We start from the raw sequence: 23,848 nt of genomic DNA on the forward strand, positions 1-23,848 counted from the left end.
TGGCGAAAGATGTACCCTTAGGCCCCCTCCTCGATTCAGAGATGGTCTTTCCCTTTTCACGTAAATGGCCTTGCCATTTCACGTAAATGGCAAGGACTGCCTAAAACTTGTACGTCAGTATGAGCAAACAGCACGTAAGATGGCGGACTACAGGAACCACCTGAGATTCAGCCTCAGATGCCGACAAAACAGGATTACTCCTAAAAGTCTGCAAATGAGCTCTTCAGTTAAAGGCTTCTGCACAACAAAAATCCTCCAGAAGGCACAGCATCAGTAGCTTAATGAACGGTGAGGCAGACAAATTTTACCATCGACATGCTAAAATCTCAAGAGGAGCGGACCCGACGGAGACTGACAATGCTTTTAGATGAGAATACCCTTAAAAAGGTCTTTGACTTCACTGAGAAGGCTCGTCTAGCACAGCACAAGAAGTCTAAGACCAGGCAACAAAGGAAGTTTGACTTACTTGTTGTACGTCGGAAACCACCGCAAAATGCGGAGAGTGTCCTCAGTGGCCAGAAGAGACAAGGATGCGACATGGAGGATGTGGACAAGTGGGTGAAGAATTTGTCTGACAGACAGCTCACCCAAACAGAGAAAAACATCCTTGCTAAAGGGTTGAATTTTGCCGTCACACCGAGACAAATCCCGCTAGTGGAGCTGATCACAGCCACAGAAACAGCAATTCGTAACAACAATATTGCAGAAGTGGAAGCAGAGCAACTATGGACGAAAGTTTCGGCCCGTCTCAGCAATGCAAAGCCCCCAGCATCCAACATCACCATGGAGGAGAGGAAGGCACTCACATCACTTAGTGATGACAACAACATTATCATCCTTCCGGCAGACAAGGGTAGGTGCACAGTATTGCTTAACCAGAAAGACTATCATGAGAAGATTTTGTCACTACTCAGTGATGAAAATACTTATGAGCCCCTGAAACGAGACCCAGGAAGTGGCTACAGGAAGAGGGTCATAGACTGTCTGAAGCAGTTGGAACAAGACAAGGCTATCAACCGGACCTCATACCACAGACTGTACCCAGGGGAGTCTACACCAAGTCTGTATGGTTTACCGAAAATACATAAGCAGGGCGCACCTTTAAGACCAATTGTCTGCATGATCAACTCGGTCACCTATAACATCTCCAAGTTTCTGGCTTCGATCCTCAACCCGCTGGTGGGCAGCTCTGAACACCACATCCAGAACACCCTGGATTTTGTTGAGAAGGTGAGAGATGTCATTATGGAGGCAGATGAAACCATGGTCTCGTATGACGTTACATCTCTCTTCACTTGCATCCCAGTCACGGAAGCGTTGGAGGTAGTCTGTAAGAGATTACAGGATGACACCAACCTCAGCAACAGGACCATTCTCAGCATCGACCAAGTGTGTTTGCTTTTGGAACTGTGTCTTCATTCCACCTACTTCACATACAAGGGTCAGTTCTACAGGCAGAAACATGGGTGTGCCATGGGCTCCCCAGTTTCACCCATCGTGGCCAATTTGTACATGGAAGAAATGGAAAAGAGGGCTTTGCTATCCTACCCTGGAACACCACCAAGCCATTGGTTCAGATATGTGGATGACACCTGGGTGAAAATCAAATCTCAGGACGTACCACATTTCACGGATCACATTAACTCGGTGGACCGACACATCAAATTCACCAGGGAGGATATGAAAAGTGGCAAGTTAGCCTTCTTAGACTGTGAGATTTCCATCAGTAATGGGGGACATCTAAAAGCTGACGTGTACCATAAACCTACACATACGGATCAGTATCTAAGGTTTGACTCTCATCATCCACTGGAGCACAAACTGGGTGTCATCAGGACGCTACAACACAGAGCGAACACCATCCCCACTGACACAGCGGCCAGGGAGGCAGAAGGACAGCACATCAAGAAGGCCCTGAGTAAATGTGGTTATCCCAGCTGGACTTTTGTCAAAGCTGGAAAAACACCTAAAGAAAGCTCCAGCCGATCCAGGAGAGAAGGACAACCGCTGCCCAGGCGAAAACCTGTAGTGATCCCATATGTGTCAGGAGTATCGGAACAGTTGAGATGCATTTTTTCTAAACACCGCGTCTCTGTGGCTTTTAAACCCCAAAATACGCTGCGCTAAAAATTGGTCCACCCCAAGGATCGGGTCCCCCGACACAAACAGAGTAACATAGTGTACGCTGTTAAGTGCCAGGAGGATTGCCAGGATTTATACATCGGGGAAACCAAACAACCTCTGGTGAAGCGGATGGCACAACATAGAAGAGCTACCTCGTCAGGCCAGGACTCTGCAGTCTATTTACACCTACAGGCCAGTGGACACTCTTTCAATGATGAGGATGTACACATCCTGGACAGGGAAGAACGCTGGTTTGAGCGCGGAGTCAAGGAGGCCATTTACGTGAAAAGGGAAAGACCATCTCTGAATCGAGGAGGGGGCCTAAGGGTACATCTTTCGCCATCTTACAATGCTGTGATTGCAGCCATTCCCCAACTCTCTGTGAATGGTAGTCATGGCAGTTGATCAGTGGTCTTTGATCAGTGGGTTTTGGTCAGTGGTTGTTGATCAATGGTCATGAGAATTTGCATAATTATGATTAAGGAACTGACCTCACAGCCCATTGTTCCCTCAGTGGGCTGGTTTCAGTCATTATGGAAATGTACTGTTTATAAGGTTTGGGGAAACCTGCAGTCAGCTGAGACTGAAGAAGTCACTTGGATGAGTGACGAAACGTTTCTCCCACAAAACGCTACGTCCAGATGAACAGATTCAACTTTTGGAGAGTAACTATAAAATTATTAGTTTTTTTTCCACAAAAAAATTGAACATATCTACTAAAAAATACTAAGCTTACGGCGTAAACTCACACCATCTTCTTCAGTTTGGCTACCATACCCCCAAACAGATTTAGCTTCACTAAAGTAACATAATAAAATGTTCATAAGCACAAACAAAGCAGAGATGCTGTCAACCACAGACTGACTGGAAGGGTCACTTTAAAGCAAGAACACCCATTCATTGAATTCCTCTATCAACAATTGTTTCCAGGGGACCAGCTTCAACATTTCTGAATGCACTTGCATATACTGTAGCGTCTCCAAGAGCTTGTGCAAAAAGTCACAACTGTCTTTCACGTTAAATGTATTGGTACCACTGATTATGCGATAACTTGGAGCTGGATGTTTTCCTCAGAGTTATGCGATAAGATTCATTCTTAAAACTAGAGTGTTGGTTGACTTACTGTTAATTTTTTCTTTTATACAAAGGAAAGCTACTTTCAGCTACCTCCTTATTGACAAAGAGTCACCACAGCAGTTAGCTTCACATGTTTGATTTGGCAGAGTTTTTACACCAGATGCCCTCCTGACATAACACCAAGATGATATGTGTCTTTTCTTGGGAGTCATTTGCTTGTTATGTGATATGTGAACCACTGCATTATCCAAGCATCTCATCAGGAATCACAAACCTGTAGCTGTCTGGTTTGTTTGGATTTGGATTTCTGATATTTATTGAGTTCATGTTTACGTGAGACAACACAGGTGATATTTTTATATTATGTCAATGCCGTGCATGACTCCAGTTGTCAGTTTTTGTTGCATTTAAATTCCAGGCACATTTATTACTATCTATTAAATACTAGACAACTTAATGTTTGCAGTAATCATAAAATAACTATTGAGCCATGCTAACCCTGTTTGCTGGTGTGAAAAAGGTGAGCAACAAACTAACAAAGAAAACAGACACACAAGAGAGAAGCCAAGTCTAACACCTGACACCCTGAGGCCCTAAAGGAGGGAGGGTGGCGAGAAGAGAGCAGGCCTGTTATGGATTCTATTCTAGGAAGGGAGGGGTGATGAGGGGGTGCCTGTATTTGGAAATGGAGGTGGATGCTGGAGAAGGGAAACGAAAGAGGAGGGTCTGATGGGGGTTGAATCATACGTTACAGCTTTGTTGGGGACCCAGATACTGACATACAAACAGTCACATACACACACACACAGCACTGCTGCAGATGGACAGAGGACAGAGGGACGGAGCTAAGAGGAACCTGTGAGAGAACAACCACCCAGAACAAAGAAAGACGGTGAAAGAAGAAGAAAAGGAAGGATAGAAGAGCAGGAGCGAGGCCAGAGAAAGAGGTAAAATACATTTCATTTCAGTGCATAACAGCGTGTTGAGGGTGAACACTTCTTTTTTTTAGTGGAGATTTTATTAAAGTGAAATAAAAACAAAATGCATATGAAATTATCTCAATATGTAATTATCCTATCATCATAAAAACTAGAATTTATTCTGATGTTTATATTTAACTGTTGAGTGGAAACAATGTGAAGAAGCTGCCAGTTGCTGCTGGGATATTACTGTACCACAGGGGGTGTTAGAGCACACACACACACACACACACACACACACACACACACACACACACACACACACACACACACACACACACACACACATGCCTGTAGTGCTGGTCAGCATCTATAAATACCCGTATGAGATAAGCAGAGGAATTCAGCCACATGTGAAAGGTGATAGAAGTCAGGAGCTGCTGTTGTGTCGTATGAATTATGCTGCACAGGTACAGGTGATGTAAATGCAGTATAGCACAAAGTATAGCACACAGTTATTATGGGTTATTATTACTGTTACAGTATGTGAGCCTGTAGTTGGTTGTGGAGCCCAAGCATGAAAACAGCATGAGCCCACCTGTCTCTGTAGCTCAGGTGAGGCCTCAGCAGCTTTGAATCTTTTCATTATTCACTAATTTCTTTATTTAACGAACTTTATAAATGCAACAATTTCTACATTTAAACCAAGAGTCTGTTCTAGAGACTCTTGGTTTAAAAAGTTTGATTGGATTTTCCAGCCGGGCAAATTTGTGATCAAGATTTCAAACAAAGTGAAACAAACAGAAGATTCTAGCTTGTGAGAAGAATTATGAACTTATGAAATTCTCACATTAATCTTTATAATTCGCACATGAGAGCTGAAGGCTGTGACAGACCAGATAAAAAAGTTTACCCGGCAACAAATGAGACAGAATTTACACACAGACACACTGTAGATGTCTGTATAAAGGTGTTGTTTATGTGTAATCCAGATTACACATAAACAACACATTAGGGATATCCTCTCCGCGCACACTATGGAGAAGACCGTGTGTGACGGTTGTTCCCAAACAATTCAGGTATGAATCAGATGGTTTTCTATTTCTGTCTGTGGAAACAATATCAACGACCTGTTTTAACTCTGTAAATAACGCCGATGTTTCAGACTATAGCAGGCAGCTGATCAGTGAAATTGCTCTAAAATCAGTCACTTCCTGCTGAGCATCAAACAGCGAATAATATTATATATAAACAGGTTTATGTTTTAAAGTAATATGTTTATGAAATTATTTGTGTTATTATCAACAGTTAGAGGAGAACACTGTTATAAATTCAAAATTATACTTTAATAAACGAAGATTTGCTGACTTAAGCTGCTCTTTATGTCAGAGAGAATAACTCTTCACTGGGGATGTGAGGAGTCCTGCTGCTCCTCATCGACAGGTGCAGATAAATTCACACTTAACACATAGTTTTTCTTTAAAATTGGCACATTAGTGTTTTTTTCCTCTCATAAGTAGTTATTCACTCCTGACTCTGCTGATTGAAAACACATCTCTAATCAAGGTTAAAAACAACAAAAAGGAACAATAAGCACACTCGGTGAATCAGAATCTGTAGACTGTGGTTGTGTTGTGCAGCTCTTGCACGTTTAACTGAAAAGACGCTGCTCATTTTCTGACAGTTATTGGGCAAAATTTGTGCTTCTTTGCAAAGTGCGACACACTCAGAGCAGCTTCACAGGAGCACAGAGGTCGAGGTTTAAAAATAAAGTTTCAGAGCTGAAGCTGGACCTCCAGTGCTTAGATTACCAGCTTCCTCCTTGTATTTCACAGTAAAACAGTTTCTATTTCTCCAGGTGAAAAAGCACAAGTGGCAACAGCAAATTAATCCACAGTTACAAAGTGTTTTCAACATCATTTAAGATGTTTTTTCTTTCCCACCAGACACAAACAAACATCTATTAGACTGCAGAGAAGAAGCTGTGAGGTTCATTACAGCTCCATAAGTTTAATAATCAAATTCAAAGAAAAGCAGAGCTGAAGCCAAAACGGTCAACAATGTTAAAAATGTTTATTTTTGTAAATAAGAAAATAATCAGCCCACAGATGGATCATGTGATCACTGGCAGCGATTCAAGCTGAACTCTATTTGTGTTCGGCTGCACGTTTACATTAATAGCTTTCAGAGTAATCTATTACACATATGGGCTGATCCGCCTTAGAGCTTTTATTTAACCACAGGAGGCAGGATCTTCTCAAAGTTTTTACGATAATACCTGAGCTCTTTGACTTGCTCAAACTTTGCTCAAACTGATTAATGCTCAGTCGTGTTGTTGAAAGAGGTATATTTGTTGTTGGTGGTGGTTGGAGTTGGGCATGGAGGTTTGGTTCCCAGTACGGTGGATGACGGGGCAGCTGCTCGCACCTCTAACCTTGGTCCCAGATATTTGTGACAGCTGAGCCACACAGAGTAAAGATTATTTTCACAGCCCTGAATCACTTCGTTAGCAAGTTTGTCTGAAAAGTTGATTTTAAATCTATTACATGTTAAAGTAAATGACAGATGGATTTATTTATTTTTAATCTACAAGAGCACAGCGTCAGCTAGTGGCTTGTTTTTATTCCAGATGCATTTATATAAAAGAGAGTGGGTTTAATAATATTTGTGACAGGCCACATTTAGTAAATTAAGCTTGAAAAACATGCATTTGAATAACGCTAGAACATTTAAATTAAGCTACTTTCAGCTGCTTCCTCTTTCAAATGAGTCACCACACAGGATTTGGCTGATTTTCCCTTCCTGATTCAACCTCAATGGGATTTGTGTATCCTCCATGGACTGAAGTGGGGATCTTTCATATGGTAGACAGATGTATAAATCACTACACTGTGTTTAACCTCTGAAAGGGAATGAAATTTAGTAAGAATTCAAAGCCTGCAGAGACTGAAGCTAAACTAAGCTAATTAGGTTAAAATACCGGTTGACGTTTTTCCCTTTAGGATTTAGGATTGAGGCATCGTCCTATGAGGAAGAACAAAAACTGTCAGGTGTTCAACCATGAGCATGAAATTATGTAAACCAACAAAAAGGTGTTTAATCAGATTTAGCTAAATAGCTATGCTGGCGTTGATTAGCCTGAATGTGATAAAAACTGCAGATCCTCTTACAGCCACTTGAGGCTTGCTCCTAAACTGAGTGAGTCCCCATAAACTCTCAGGTTAAAACATCCAACTTCACAGCAGTTTTTTACAGTTTTCTGTGGATAGTTTCTCTCTGAGGGGCGTGGCCACCTTCACTGACAGGCGTCCCAGCTGTTGGGGCACAGTAACCAGCTGTTGCATTGTTGGCTTCACATTTGCTCATTAGAATTAATGAACTATGGTATGCTATAAACACAGACAGACTTTCCTTGTGTTAACTGACAAAACGTAAAATCCCAGCTGGAGTTAACAGGTATGACAGTGCTTATCAGCTCTCCCTGTTAGGCTTCCATTATCACATGATCATAAGATAAAATGGTGATAAAAATCAGTCAAATGGAGAATCGTTGCAAAAAGAGATTAAGTCACAGAAAATGGTTAATCTGGTGATTTATCACACTGAGCAATAAAATAAACATTTTATTGTTTATTTATGTTATGGCAGAGTGCGCTCTCAGTGCTGCTGTTTGTGTCTGAGGCTTAGAGCTCTGATAAGGAGATGTGGAAATCACTTTAGGTTGTCAGCAGATACAGAAGCAGGTATTCCTGGTGTGTGTTCTGAGCTCTGGCAGCTGCAGCTCCAGCTGTGTGAAAGAGACTCACGCACAGTTTGGGCTTCATTAATGTTCCGATTACCAGCTTGAAGAATCTGTATTGCACTTAAATCATGCTTTAAATAAAAGAATTAGTGAATACCTGGGCTCGCTAAGCCACTAATCTCACTTCATCGTGCATCCCTTGGGGCCTCTGTGTCATATTTATGCGATTTTTATGGGACTGAAAAAGAAATTCTTACTTTATTTGAAATTTCTACAATTAAAAGTTTGCATATTTTCTAAGATCAGGCTGTAAATTTTCAATTTTCTACTTTTACGTTTGGTTTTGTCTTCATATCTCTGTTGGTCCTTCATGTTTTACTGGCTCTGCGTCGCTGTTACCATCAGACTGAGGGGGAGGGGCCAAGGTCACAGTCACGGAAACCCTGTTTAGAGTCACAGATCCGAACGTCTGTGGAGTGATTTCACTCTTCTTCTTCTAATGTATGAGGTTATACAGCATCTTAGCAGCCGACTAATCGCTACTGTTTCAACTGTTTCAGGAGGGATTGCAACACTCCAAGTGACCATTTGTAACTGTGAGCTCCTCCTCTTCATATGACACCCACAACAGCTGCTGCTGCGTCTTGTACTATCCCATCTCCCACCCGCAGCCCGTCCTTATGTGGAGCCCAAAGGTGCTATTTAAGGGAGGAGGGCGGAAAGAGCGGTGAATCATGTATACGTCTGTGGTCTCGGTGGTTTCACTGCAGTTATGTTTGAGTTGTTGGTGTAGGAATACTTTTTCCATGAGGCTAGAAGTTAGCCGAGCCGGCTTTTTGATGAGCTGAGAGGTTTGACAGCATCAGATTACAGATACAGTAACACTGGTGGTCGCATCAGAGGATGTTGTTAAAGATTTAGATCAGCCACATGTTGCAGCAAAGGAAGCACGAGAAACATAACAGAGGCAGAGAGACACCACATCATTAATTTACTTAAATCACATTAATAACATGTTAGAAATAAGCTAATATATTTTAACTTATTAAACCTTACTAGTAGTTGTGCAAGCACACATTCATAAATTTTGCAGAATATTTTGCTAAGAGAGCAACAGTTACACCAAAAATGACAAACTCTGCTTCTTAATGCTTTAATGGCCGTGCCCAGTTCTTCACTAAACAAAGGAAATGCGGTCTTACTGAACATGTTCTGGAATGACAACAAGGCCAAAGCTGATATTTCCAAGGTCGTGTGGTTTTATAACTGGCAGAGCTCAGAGTTTGGGCTCAGGTCATGTTTGAATCTGGCTCAGCTCATTATCAACAAACTGTGAGCCAGGAACAAAGATCACCGTCTCTGTTTATCGCCGCATATCCACAACACTTTAAAACTCTGCAAACAGAGCAGGGAGGCCTCCGCGTTTGTGTCACTAACATTTATAACCGGGTCTGTGCGACCTTCACTCATTCACTGCATCACACACGAGTGCAGCAGCTGACGTAGAAAATCACAGCATATAAAGCACAAAGCAGACACAGCGAGTTTCAGATGAGGAGGTTTTATCAAAAGATTTGAAATTTGATTTTTTTCCTGCAACGTCAGAGAAGGAAGGGTTTGTCAGTGTAAACCAAACAGTGCCAGATAAAGAGAAAAAACACAGACAGATTCTTTGCAATAAAGTTTGTTAATATTTTACTTTATTTATTTAGGCGACAATGAAAATGTGGCCAATAAGTACAGCATTTTACCACCTTGCTGTCGGCTGTTTCTGAAGCTCTGGAGAAAGAAAAACCCTCCTGAAAGATTTACTCCCAGTAAAATAAAAACATTAAGTTTAATAGTTTAATATCATTAAAACATTTTAGGCAGGGGTGTCAAACGCGAGGCCCGGGGTCCAGAATCGGCCTGGTAAAAACTCCAATCCAGGCTCACTGGAATGAGGGCATTTATTTTGGACTTTTAACTGTATTTTTATAAGTTTTATACTCTTTTCTCCCAATAGATTTTCATACCAAAGTTATTAAGTAATAGATAAATGATTAAATGATGTAAAGGTTCCTGTTTTTTTTACTATCTACTGTAGAAATAATCAGTTCTCATTTCACATTTATTTCTTACAATTTTGGCCCAAAGCTCCGTGCAGATATTTTTTGTTTTACCACGGCAGCTTTTCTTTATCGTGCAGAAAAACTGAGATGTGCTGTTGATATTGCACTTCTTCTTCTTATATTATTCTCAGAGATTAAATGTGCAGTCAAACTTCTTTACACTGACAGAAAGGGGCGAGTCACTGATCCGGCACACGATGTAAAATTAGTTTGTCATCCCTGATTTAAGATATAAACCAATCAAACCAGAACATGGAGAATCTGAAAGCTTTCAGTGAACATTATTTGTATTGAAGATCAGTTGCACAAAAGCATTTATGCATATAATATACAAGATATTATTGTTTTCAACTCAAAAGAGGAGATGACACCCTCCATCCTTCATGCACAACTGAACCTATATGCTTTCAGCATATGCAGGACGTCCCCTATGCAACATTTCTACTCTTTGTTTATTTCAGACACCCTCTAACATCTATGTATCGCCTCCTCTCGGTCACCTCACTGCTCTAGTTTGTAAAGCTCGACTCATTGTGAGCATGACTAAGATTCCCCGGTTGCTTTGTGGGTGAAATACGGAGCGTGTGATGTGCAGCAGTGGGCCACTATAAACCGCAAACACCACCCTGAGCCGAGCCGCAGGACACATGCAGCTGTCATTCACAGCTACAGACGTGTAGTTTGTCCTCGTGTGAGCCTCTGCGGGATTTGGAAAGGTTCTGATGGTCAGTCAGTGTTTGTTGTGTTGTGTTGTGTCAGAGTACTGGTCCTCTGTCAGTAGGCGGGGAGTGATACTGATACTGAAGTCAGAGAGTTTTGTAAAGCTCGTGGATTTTGTGATACTGTAAACAAAAAATGTAACAAGTGGATCCAAAGTGCTTCGTTGATATGTACAAATGATAAAAACTGCAATGTTAAACAAAATTTCAGCAATAATGAAAAAAATGTATGAGAATAAAATACTGGAAATACCAGATAACAGTAAGATAACAATAACTATAAAGTAAATTGGGATTCACAGGAAAATGGCCCAGAGGATGCACACAGCAGACGAGGGTAAAGTCAAAAATCTCCTGTCAGCAAAGCAAACTCACCTCCAAACCAGTCCAACATGTCATATAAGTATATTAACAATGTACACAGCAATAGCAGAAATACTGAAAATAAAAATAAGATCAACCATGAAACTGGCTAAAAGGTTAACTGTGACCATAACAAGACATTCTAGTAACCGACAAGCGGTAACGGGACTGTTTACACCAGAGAGGGAGTGTTTTCTGCTTGTGGTGAAAAACTTAAGATCCACATCACAGACGATATAAAAGATGGATGAAAACACCACGATTGATAAGGGAAATCACATCATGAAGCTTCAGGCTGAGTCACCATCCTGGACTTTTAAAACTAGATGTGAAGACTGAGGGGTGGATTTGATTGGTTGTTAGTGAATCCCAGGTGATCATCCGTTCTGACTCTTATAATGACCATAATCCAAAAACTGATCAGCAAAGTGTTTGCTGAGGTAGTGAGGGAGGGACCTGAGGGCCATTTTTCCACAAAGTGAGGCCTGGTCAGCACTTGAATTTGAGAGCACCTGGGAAGAGCAGCTGCTGTAAACTTGTGGTCAGCTGTGGCCCAGGAGGTAAAGCCGGTCATTGACCAACAGGACGTTGTTGGGTCGGTTACCAGCTCCCCCAGGCTGAACATCAAAGTGCTTGGACAAGATGGTGAACTCCAAATTTCTGTTTCTGTTTTCTTCCAGGTGCTGTGTGCTGTGTTAGAGTGAAACCTCCAACTTACCCAGCTATCTACACTGATCCAAGGCTGCTCCACTGAACACTGATTTTCCCCTAAAGAAGATCAAACCAACGCGTTTGTGCATTTTATTGTAAAGGTAAGTTACTCAGTGGGTGAATTTAATAAACTCAGTCATTAAAGTAAAGATCGACTAAAACAAAGGAAAAAAAACAAACATTGTCCACAGTCCAGCGATGCCTCCCAAGAAGAAGGCCTCCCGTCCGAAGAAGGCTGCCGTGGAAACCATCTCTCAGGTCGCCATGGAGGCTGTTTCAGCCACCTTGAAAGTGGAGAACCGTGGCGACGGTGTTGTGGTGATGGAGAGCGGGGTGAAGAAGATTGAGCAGATGGCGGCTCTGGACATCGCTCAGCTGAACAGCCTCAACCTCCCGCTGCCGCCACCCGTCATCAAGCCCGGAGAGAGAGGCCTCGGCCTGGGCAGCGAGCTCACGCGCCCCCTGCACGGCAACGCCCTGCTGGAGGAGCTCAGCAAGATGCGCCAGGAGAAGTTAGTTTGATGCTGACTGCTGCATCGCACTATAAAACACTTTCAACTAGTGATAGAATAATTTTTTGGTGCAATAATTTAAGTTTACAGGCTGCTGAGGCACACAAGGGTCATTTCAAGTCACGTTTTTGTAACCTCTAAGATTCACGCATGATTTCGACGATAAAATTTCAATGAATTGAAAAACTTTTATTGGCATTTTACAGTAGGTGCCAATACAGCATGACACAATATAACTTTCTTAGGCTACAACTATGATTCAGTGCATTACAAAACCCACACATTTAATGAATCTTTCAATTAAATGCATCAGTAATTCAGTTATGATACGATACAACCTGGAAAAATTACCACTGAGTACTACACAACTTTAGAGTTTTCTTCTTCTTTGTTCCTCCCAGGTTCCTGACTGATCTGGAGTTGGCTTGTAAGACAAAAGCCTTCGATGTCCACAAACTGGTGATCTCCTCAGTCAGTCAGTACTTCAGGGAGATTCTGGCCAAAGATCCCAGCATGAAGCGCCTCGAGCTCCCCTCCCTTTCACCTCTTGGTAGGTTCAATTCGTGTTAAGCCAAAGCTTAGATTGTTACATGTAACCTTTAAATAAAGCTTAGGACATAAGTCAAACTCCTCTGGCCACAGACTTCATGCACCTCATGACGGTTATCAGGCCAAATGTACAGCTTCTTCCTCCAAGTTTGTTACAATGGTCAGTCACGGCATCTCTAATACTGATGCTACACATTGCACATTAATAGTTTACTTTTCTGTCTTGTATATGTTTTTGTTGAATCACCTCGTGCTGCAGACTACTTACATCCTATGAATTTAACAAGCAGAAAAAAAATCAGTTTTTCAAGTATAAATGGCAATAAAAAAGTTAACAGTAATCCATTACTCCTACTGATGCATGACACTCCTTGTCTAAACAACTTTCTTAAGTTCTTCAGTTTATGTGGTGACTCCCCGTCTGCAGGTCTGGCCAACGTCATCACCTTCGCCTACCTGGGTCGTGTCCACATGTCCCTGTACACCATCAGCTGCACCGTGTCCGCCGCCGCCACCCTGCAGATCCCGCAGCTCCTCAAGATGTGCGTGGACTTCCTGCTGGCCGAGCTCAACGTGCAGACCTGTGTCTACATCTGGAACATCGCCGCCGCCTACGGCCTCCTGCCCGTGTGCGATGCCGCCCGCCGCTTTGTGCTGGAGAACTTTGTGCAGTTTGCAGAGACACCGCTCTTCAACCAGCTGACCCTGGAGCAGATCTCGGCCTTCCTGCAGGACGACTCACTGCTGCTGCCTTCAGAGGTCACCGCCTTCAAGGTCAGAGGTCAAACATCGTGTTTATTTGTTAATAAAACATCATTCCTGCACCTCCAGCCAAATTAATCACAGCTGCGGTTTAATCTTAAGTTTATTTGAATCCAAATTCTACTAAAATGCTTCTTACTGTGAATTTGGGGGAACATAATATCAACTTCTCAGGTCCTCACTGAGAAGAAGTGTCGGGTCTTCTAGGAGGCGACTCCTGACACTTGCAGTGTTAACTTGCTGACCCTCTGGGACTTCCTTCTATTTTCATCCAGGACTAAAAACAGGCCCCAGACCAGCTGTTGAGAACCCAGCACAGACCCATCAATCCAAACCAGTCAGCTGCAGGTCGGCTGTGAGCATAAGGCCCCAAGTATAACTCCTTGCCTGTTTATTAATATACAGCCGCATTACAAACTTAAATAGACAAACAGCTGAGAAGAAGTGATTTTATTTATAAACTGGACCATAAGTGAGTCTGTGAATATCTCAGTAGATACATTAAACTGGTACCATCTCCAGACTGGTTTATTAGCACAACAAATTGCACATACCGAATCCAAAGGGTGAGTTATTATCACAAATCATATTAATTAAACCTAAATCATAAGTGCCAAAACAAGACATTTGAAAACCGTTTCATGACAAACAGAAATCAGGAGATGTGGGTGTCCTGAAAAAATATGGCCGCTGCAGCACTGGAAAATGAGCGAGTTGATGCAAAATCTTTAAATCTCTCATACCCAGTGATGTCATCTCCTCCCCCAGCTCGCCATGAAGTGGCTCGACTTTGACGCCTCCCGTCAGGTTCACGCCGCAGAGCTTCTGTCGCATGTTCGCTTTGAGACCATCCCGGCCAGCGAGCTGGTGAGCCAGATCCAGCCTGTGCCCCGCATGATGCAGGACCCCCAGTGTCACCGCCTGCTGGTGGACGCCATGAACTACCACCTGCTGCCCTACCAGCAAAACACCCTGCAGTCCCGACGCACGCAGGTCCGCGCCGGGCATCAGACTCTGCTCATCGTCGGAGGGCGTCCGTCTCTCACCGAGAGAGCTCTGAGCCGGGAGGTCGGTGCTAAAAATGTGTGACTATACTGAATAGAAATAGAATAGAAATATCCTTTATTGTCCCTCATTGGGGAAATATGAGTGACAGGACATGTAGTTTGATCCTGGGGCTGGGATGGACTTCTTTCTTAGCAAACACACTGTTTGCTAGTTTTGTACTCTTTATATTCAGTTAAAACTAATAAAATGCCAAACTGACCTTTGACCTTGGCGTTTAGGTGCTCTGGAGGGACCCTCGTGATGGAGGAGCCACCTGGCGTCACCTCACCCAGCTGCCGGCAAAGAGCTTCAACCAGTGCGTGGCTGTGATGGACGGTTTTCTGTATGTGGCGGGAGGAGAGGACCAGAACGACGCCCGAAACCAGGCGAAACACGCCGTCAGCACCCTCAGCAGGTGGGAGCAGGAACAACCAGCAGGAACCTATCAGATATCTGACTGTAGTGAAGCTCACAGGGTGGATAATGCTGCTCTTTGATCATATCATGGTGACTTTGATAGAAAATCACGTCTCAGAAAATATTAAAGCAATAAAAAGAATATTATCGCAGAACATCTGGAAAAACATTTATAGCCAATACATCAACAGGGCCTTGAGATCAGTAATCCTTCCCTGCTACTTTGGTTTTACCCAATCAGATATATTAGAGCCCCACTTTGCCCTGAACGAGCCTTTAACTGACTCCCTGCTCGTCCCTTTCCCTCCATCAGATACGACCCTCGCTTCAACACCTGGCTCCACCTGGCCAGCATGCGTCAGCGCCGCACACACTTCTCCCTGGCTGCCAGCGGCGGTCGACTGTTCGCCATCGGTGGGCGCAACGTGGAGGGTCTCCTGGCCACCAGCGAGAGCTACCTGCCCTCCTCCAACACCTGGCAGATGCGTGCCCCCATGGAGATGCCCCGCTGTTGCCACGCCAGCGCCACCCTGCCCTCCGGAGACATCCTGGTGACTGGTGGCTACATCAACTGTGCCTACTCCCGCTCTGTGGCGTGCTACAACGTGGAGACCGACACCTGGACCGAGAAGCCTCCCATGGAGACCCCCCGCGGCTGGCACTGCTCCGCCACCGTTGGAGGGAAGGTGTACGTGGTGGGAGGAAGCCAACTGGGGCCCGGTGGAGAGCGGGTGGATGTGCTGTCAGTGGAGGTCTACTCTCCTGAGAGCGGATCGTGGAGCCGGGCTGCCCCACTGCCTCTTGGTGTGAGCACTGCAGGTCTGTCCTCGCTGGCAGAAAAGCTGTACCTGCTGGGCGGCTGGAATGAGGCGGAGAAACGCTACAAGGCGGCTGTGCAGAAATACGACCCGGCTACAGACAGCTGGTCTATGGCCGAGGATCTTCCCGAGCCCACGGTTGGAGTCTCCTGTTGCACCCTGACGCTCCCGCATCGCCAAACACCGCGCCGGCAGCACCGCAACACCCCGGGTCACGAAGACCAGCAGCAGGCCGCCAAGAACCGAAGCAGAGAGAGCAGCACGTCTCCATCACAGAGCACCACCGCATAGGAACACAGAGGAGGAGAGAGACCAGGGGAGAGCAGGGGCGGGTCAACCTCAGGTCAACATCTGGATCATGTCTGATGTCTTTCTGAAAAGTTTACTGAACGTCACAATTTAAGAACAAAACAGATAAACTTAAAGGTACATGTTGTAAATTACTACATTTAAAAAAAAGTTCCAAATCTTTTTGAAAAACGATCTAAAGTTCTGAGAAGCTGCTATGACTTTATGTCCAAAGCATCTGTGTTCTGTGTGTAAGAGGCAAACTAGGGCCAGATTTTTGTGTAATAACACGATGTGCTGCAGCAAGTCAGCGTAACTTAACCAGCCACTAATTTAATTAATTTAAATGTATTTAATGTGGCTGTCAGGAAAAAGGCAAAGCCTGTCGAGGAAATGGGGGTACTTCAAAAGAAAGATCAAAAGTAAAACATCTAAATTAAAATCTCAACAAACATCAGTAGAGTGCTGCCCCCTGCTGGTGACAGGTTTAATTAAAGGGTAATTACAAAAAGTACCTTTAAACTGCCGCAAGTGCTGAATTAATGACAAAATAAATGTAAACATCTGAGAAAACATTTACTCAAACACTCAAATGTGAATGTAGACATGGCAAAGTCACACTTATCGTGCATATTAACAGAAGTGAACATACTCAGCAAACATGATTAAAACAGCCATGGTGACGTTGCTTCCAGGTACGACAGACGCCACAGACAGTCGAGGAGTTAAATACACGTCTTTGTTTTTTTGTTTTTTATATAATGACGTCTGATCGACAGTCGCACATCTTCTCCATGTTCACAGACTAGTACTCCCACACTTTGAGCCATCACCATTCATCTGCATGTTAACTTATATCTGATCTGATTAAGGTGAACTAAAAGTGCCTCTCAGCGTTTCCTGTGATGGACGTTCAGTAATAAATGGGCTCCAGAGTGTTTCGCTTCGTTCAAATCAACAATCTGACCCGAGATTAAAACATTTAAACTTGCAATTATAGGCAGCTAACATGAAAACATGCAATATCCAGTACAAGTGACAGGACATGTATGTAAGAATAAGAAGTTGAAATACTTTATTTATACAAAAAGTAGTGAAAAAACAAAACAAAACACAAAAAAGATAAGATCACAAGATCACGGACTCAGACGCTATAATCTATTTTATTGTTTTAAAAATTTAAAATTAATTGATTTGAAACTCAGTTTCAAAGTTCCAGTCATGTATTTGTCCAATTTAACGTCTTCAAAGACACATTTCTGTCCACGTGTGTGTGTTCTCCATTTTTATGACTCAAAGTTAGAATCTGAGCCTTACTGATGATGCAAACAACCACAGCAACCGAGCTGTTTGAAAAGAAAAAAATAGGAGACTGCATGGTCCAAAGGAGGTTTAAGGTGGATTGAAAACAGAAAAGGTAACGGATGGATGGGAAGGTGGAGCCGGTGGAGGAAGAGAGGCGACAGGTGGATGATAAAGGACGGATAGATGGAAAAAAGGTTATCTGTGTCTGGGGTGGTTTGATCAAACGTCGCTGTGAATCCGGAGGTTGTGTACAAAGATGTTTCTAAGCCAGCGCGTGGCTGTCAAAACAAGCGTGAATGTGTGTGTGAGTGTGATGGCAGGAGTGTGTGTGTCCGCTACAGCGAAAAAAGAAAAAAAAAAACTGACAAAAACTGCAAAAAATATGACAATTTATCATCAGGAAACTTGAAATACTCAAGATCAACACAAGAAAACCAGCAACAAACGATCATGTAGTCAAGGATTTATTTATTTAATATTTAATTTTAAGTAGTGTAGCTTAAACGTAACAAAAAAGACAAAATATGCAGATGCAGTGCCTGGAAAAAAATAAATAAAAAAAGGTGAAGCAACTTGGTTTCAACACTAAACAATTAAGTTTCCCCAAAACATAAAAAAAGCATAAAAATCTGAATAAAAGGATAAAAATTATACAAATAAAGAATTAAGTGGTGTCACGGCTCACCTGTTTTAACTGAAACTAAGACAAACTGCAGAACCAGTGAGACACCAGCAGGTTAAAGCAGCTGTGGAGCACTTTCACAGATAAATACTCTTCATCCTGCACTTCATCTGATTGGCTGAACGTGTGTTTGGGTGGTTTCTGTGGAGTTTCACTGAATAAAGACAATCTGATCAAAACAAGTTGACTCTGCCTCTTGTTTATTGTGGACACTCTCTTCTCTAGACGTCACGTTAGAAGTGGAGACATGAACGACTTACTGCTTTTCAGGGGTGCACTCTCAGAAACACCCCTGCAGAATATAGGACAGAAAATCAGTGCAGGAAACATGACTGTGCACGATTTCAATAAAACCTAAAAAATTAATTATCCTTGTCCCTCGTGAAGATGAAAGAATAGTTTTGAGTAAAACGCAACAGAAAAATATAAAATTAAAAATGTATTTGCTTTATATAGCTGTATATGCTTGGTATAAAACAAGCACATTAAAATTTACATTTTATTTGACCAGATTCCTTTTTAATTTACATTTTACATCACACTTGTGGAACAGAGTTACATGAATAATTTACATGTAATCAAATAAGCCCGCGTTTGGGGCATAAATATATATGTATAGAGATATATTTATCACATGCAACATGGCACTGTGCATGAGCCTGAAAATTGTACTGAGTATTCTGCATTTAAAGCCTTAAGGATAAGTCACAATCCTACTGAAGTCAAGTGTCTTTGATCACGACCCAGTTATGAAGTATAAACCTTCGTGGATCCACCCACTAATCCAGCAGCAGGAGCCGTACCTGCTCCTCTGTGCTTGGAGAAACAGGAAGAGCGCTGCCTGAGCTCTGCAAAGTGATGGGTTGTCTTTTGTTGCCATGGTTTCTGCTTCTCAACCATCTCAAGACTTCCTGTTACACAGTGAGGATCATTTTCTTGAGCATGTGATTTATCTGAAGGACTCATTTCGCAGAACACACATTAAAATTCTTATTTTTCATTAATGTGTCTATTGCATGATATGAATTACTGCTGGTGTCACAGCAGGAGTACATTTAAACTGTACTCGAGTATTTTAAAGAAGTTGCATTTAAGCACTTTCATGTTCTTCTTCCTGAGACGTAGGACAGAATAAAACGAAAACGCACCGAGAGCCTAATGAGTAATTTTAATTTTTAGATTTTAGAGCCCAAAATTTACACAAAAACAGCAAATGCTCCAGGTTGCAGTTAGAATGAACTGAGCTGCACCATTTACAGTAAATGTTTACTGCTGTGAGAATGTTGAAGAACTCATTTTATTGTTTAACTTTAATGTTTGTGTCTTGTAAATGAGACACTGAGTCTCAATGGGACTACCTGTATAAATAAAGATTAAATAATAAAAACTATTAACAAAATAAGGAAACTGCAACTCAGAATCAGAATAACTTGACAAATGTTGATAATCTGAAGGATGTTAGTACTTTTATCAGAATTTTATTCCAGTTTTAAACGTGTTTGCATTTAAAATGAGCACAATAAAGCAGTACTACTGTACGCAAGTAAAAGTGTGTTCAAGTAAAATCTAATGCTGCTGCATTTCAGAAATGAACACTTCAATTTTTCCCTCATAAGTTTGATAGTTGGCACAACATTTCTGTACATCAGATTTTTCTCCCTCACACAATTAACAGCTTTGTATTACTGTTTTTTTTTTTTTTTTTTTAAAGATCTGAGGAATAAAAAACACGAGACAAAAACTTATTTTTTCCATTTTATTACTTTGTTACAAACAAGAGCAAAAGGTGGTCCTTTACTTGCCGGGGAGGATGATGCCATCGTACTGAAAGAGAGGAGACGAGAATGGGAGGTTACACATGAAGAAATTTTAATTTTCAGAAGGACCGTTTAAATCAAAAAGGTTTAATTACCCTTTTCAATAATTCTAAATAATAATACAATCAGCCTCCTCTGATTAAAAGGTGCTACTTTTCAGCAAATTATCCACCAAATCTTATAAATCTTATATTAAGCATTTAACATGAATTAGAGGTTCAACAAATATCAGGGTTTCCCCTTCAAAATAAAGGTTTAACATTTGGTTAGACTGGGAGATTTTAAAGGCCGATGACACTCAAACTGACTCAAACATCCTGTTCCTCCTCTTTGCTGCTTTTAAAGGAGCGTTTTCTAAATTTCTTTCTTTAGAAACTGTTTAAAAACTTCCAAAATTAACGTCAGCTATTAAAAAAAAAGTGTAAAGAAGCACCTGCTATGGCCAGATCAACTAAACCTTCGCTCATGCAGGTCACTAACAGCACATTCTCGTTCTTAACAGTGGTCTTATACAAAGGCCAGGAAAAACTATGCCCCCTGGTGGTGAAAGTGTTGCCCTACACAGGGTAATTCTTCCATAAAGGACACGTAATCTGGTGGCGATCAGGATCTGTGTACTCACTTTCTGCTGGAACCAGCGCATGGACTCCTCTTTGCGGATGCGGTGCTTGAAACCGATGCGGCCCCTTTTCCGCTTCTTGTCGGCGATGCTGAAGCCGGGTCTGCCCAGAACCTGAACACAACAAACAGGAGAGTGCTTCAGAAAAGGCTCCGAGCAGCATGAATGAGCATCTGTGAAGCAAAAGCTTTGACTAAGTACAGCCCCCAAAACAGTTTTCAAAACTTGATTAGCTTATAAAATAAAAACAATCATTTAATACTTATGAATGTTACAAAAACATGAGCAAATATTGGCTGCACAGTGCACGACTTCAATAGTAGAAAGTAAACTCCATTAAAGCAGAGCTTAACTTTTTATGTACTGCTTCAGTTAAAGACGCTTTAACTGCTTTAATCAGCTTTGCGTGTGATTTTTAAATCAGACGTCACATCCGAGTTAACAGCATGCAGCTGTGAGTGGGCTTTATAATGACAGTCTATGCAGCTGCACCGCACTTCACATTCAGCTGTCACCACTTTAAAATTAAACACCGCTGAAAGGACGTCTTGTTTTGTTAAAAATCAACTTTCTCTTCGTGTCTTTGCTCACCTCCTCTGGTGGGAGGTCTAAACTTCAATTTAAACTAATGCGTTCTGTGTAGAGAGTACGATGAAGCCAACACCATTTCCACCACTTCTATTTGTGTGACTGCGCCGTTCGTTACACTGTGTATAAATTCATACTGAAGTCCTGTCTATTTCCTGATAATTGTCCAGCTTTTGGAATTGATGAAAATTGCTCATGAACAGCCTTTTTACTGGTTTCAGATTTTAGTCTTTGGGATTTCAAAAGAATCGCGTACCTCAATCAGTTTCCTGGTATTTTTGGAAAATTGGATTTACATTAAAAGTACTAAAAAAATAAAATAAAAAAAAAAAGGCTGAAAATCTGCGTATCACAGCCCTGAAGACTTTAATTCTCATTTACTTTATTATACAGCAAAAACCTGTCAAGCAAGGTAACGAACTTTTGTTCCCCCTCACTGATTTAATTTAGTCAAGCTTAAAGTATTTTTGTGGTTATAAAATGAGCAAAAAAAATAAATAAATAAAAATTAAAGGACAACATCAGAACAAAGTCTTTGCTGAAACACACAGGCCAACAGACAGCTCTGTGCCTCACAGCCAAGGCCACACTACAATGATGGCATCAAATAAACTGAGATGAATATGAAACACTGCTTAGGTTTAGTAAACATAAGCTAATACTGCAGGAAGCTGCTCCGAGGATTAAACGAGTCAAATAAATCCCTGTTATATCGTATTTATTATGATTTATTGTCTTAGTGTCATCTAAGACCATAAAACCCTCAAAAACCTTCAATGACAGGTCCAAACAGCACCAAGCACCCACACACGGACAATCAAAGCAAAAGGAGACAAGTAGCCGTTACTGACCCACCAAGTCCAACCATAAGCGCTACAGTTATCTACTTTTAAAGGCATTTGAGTCTTCCTCACCACATAGAAGTCCAGTCCATAGATGCCGATGCTGGGGTCGTACTTGATGCCCAGATCGATGTGCTCCTGGATGCCGAAGCCAAAGTTTCCAGTATCGGAGAAGTTGTTCTTTCTCAACTCGTACTCACGCACCTGGAAGCAGCAGAGGAGAACTGATTTACAGCAACAGCACAAGAAAATTCCCCCAAAACACGACAGCAAATCTGAATATTTACGTCAATTTGAATAGCTGTACATTACTACAAAATTTTTTTGTGAAGAATGATGAATCTTTTATTGAAACGTTTTCTATCATTTTAAGCTTTACTCAAATTTTAAACACTACAATATAAAACCTTGACATTTATCAGTCTGGGTAAGCGACACCAAGGGTTGAAAAGTGGAAAAAGATCACATGGATGCAGGTAAAACATGACATGGAGACACCGACCTTGAGTCCCTTCTCCAGGATCTCCTCTGCTTTGGCTCCACGGACGGTGCAGTGGACAGCAATCTTTTCATTTCTGCGAATTCCGAAGGATCTCACAGTGTAGCGGGCTGCAGGAGGAGGAAACAAAAACAACCTTTAAGTCCCCATAACGGCACGAAGTGGAGTGAAATATTTCCAAAATGCAGTCCATTCCTCCTCAAGGAGGTACACATTTAAGATTAGACACATAGCAAGGGGCTACAGGAAGTAGTTTAAAAAGTTGAGCTGCTACTGGCCCATCAAACACAAGGCGGTCACCTGTCCATATGCACTCTTGTGTTGTATATTTGCACTGTCCTTTATCATATACACAGGGACTTTACCTTTGAACCTGGTTGTACTGTGTAACAGTGACAAAGTTGTGTTTTTTGCTAAAGTGAGACAGACACCTACCCTTGGAGAAGACGGGAGTCTGCCCCGTGAGCTGCTCCAGCACCTTGGCAGCTCTGGTCAGTCTGTCTCCGCTCTCTCCCACGCAGATGTTCAAGCAGAGCTTGCGAATGCGGACCTCTCGCATGGGGTTCTCCTTCTTCTCACCCTGGTCCTGAAAGGGAACAACACATAGGATGAGCAACTAAAAAATATAAAACATGACAAAACCACCATCATCCAAAGTCCTCACACCATCTTAGCTGCTCCTGTTCCGCTAACAAATCAGCCCAACTCGAGCTTCAGTTTATTCCTTCAGTCTCTTAAGTCCTGTCAATGATCTGATCTACTTCAGCCTTGAGCAACACATGCCGGCCGGAGAACATGTCCGTACATATCCCCGCTGCTAATGCTACTGTTAGCACTGACACAAGAATCATACACGTCCTGACTTTTGGCAACCCTGTTAAACTACCTAAAAACACCTCGATTAAATAAAGACACGCTCAAAAAGCGGCCTGAAAGTCTCTGCAATCTGAGCTTTAATAGCGGAAGCACACGGGTTCACAGAGTCTGTTAGCGGCTAGCTGGTTAGCATTACTCGCTTTCCTACTTTTAATCACTTTTCTCCAACTTTTATGTACAAATACGACCCCAGTGTGATCAACCACAGTGAGGTCTATGGCTCTGTTCACGGATCAGCCATCAGGATGAGCCTGCTGCTCCGATGACTGCAGATTTTAACTGTAACTTCACATTTCATCGCCACAGTACGATGTGAGACGATACTCACCGCCATGTTGGATCACTAAAAGAGGGCGTTTCGTTTCCGGCGACGTATATTTATAGTCGTGGATTCACCGAAACTCGGCTTGAGGAAACATCGATGGGGAGAGCCAAGGTTCCGTGTAACGTAAAATAATAA

The 23,848-nt window shown here is 42.2% G+C and overlaps 2 protein-coding genes across 2 annotated transcripts; one reads left to right on the plus strand and one right to left on the minus strand.

Moving 5' to 3' along the window:
* The first annotated feature begins 3,948 nt into the window (after positions 1-3,948).
* Positions 3,949-18,329, plus strand: klhl43 (kelch-like family member 43). The gene is made up of 8 exons (XM_003458549.5): positions 3,949-4,148; positions 11,737-11,868; positions 11,959-12,279; positions 12,681-12,829; positions 13,256-13,602; positions 14,359-14,658; positions 14,877-15,052; positions 15,368-18,329. The coding sequence occupies exons 3-8, from the start codon at positions 11,966-11,968 to the stop codon at positions 16,161-16,163; spliced, it is 2,082 nt and encodes a 693-aa protein (XP_003458597.1). The 5' UTR covers positions 3,949-4,148; positions 11,737-11,868; positions 11,959-11,965; the 3' UTR covers positions 16,164-18,329.
* Positions 18,330-19,889: 1,560 nt separating this feature from the next.
* On the minus strand, positions 19,890-23,737 carry rpl11 (ribosomal protein L11). The gene is made up of 6 exons (XM_003458539.3): positions 23,717-23,737; positions 22,948-23,098; positions 22,516-22,622; positions 22,086-22,217; positions 20,587-20,697; positions 19,890-19,971 (listed from the first exon to the last, which is right to left on the minus strand). Exons 1-6 carry the CDS (start codon positions 23,720-23,722, stop codon positions 19,942-19,944), a joined length of 537 nt encoding a protein of 178 aa, XP_003458587.1. The 5' UTR covers positions 23,723-23,737; the 3' UTR covers positions 19,890-19,941.
* Positions 23,738-23,848: the final 111 nt, after the last annotated feature.

This window comes from Oreochromis niloticus, linkage group LG22, assembly GCF_001858045.2.
Source record: "Oreochromis niloticus isolate F11D_XX linkage group LG22, O_niloticus_UMD_NMBU, whole genome shotgun sequence".
Lineage (NCBI taxonomy): Eukaryota > Metazoa > Chordata > Actinopteri > Cichliformes > Cichlidae > Oreochromis > Oreochromis niloticus.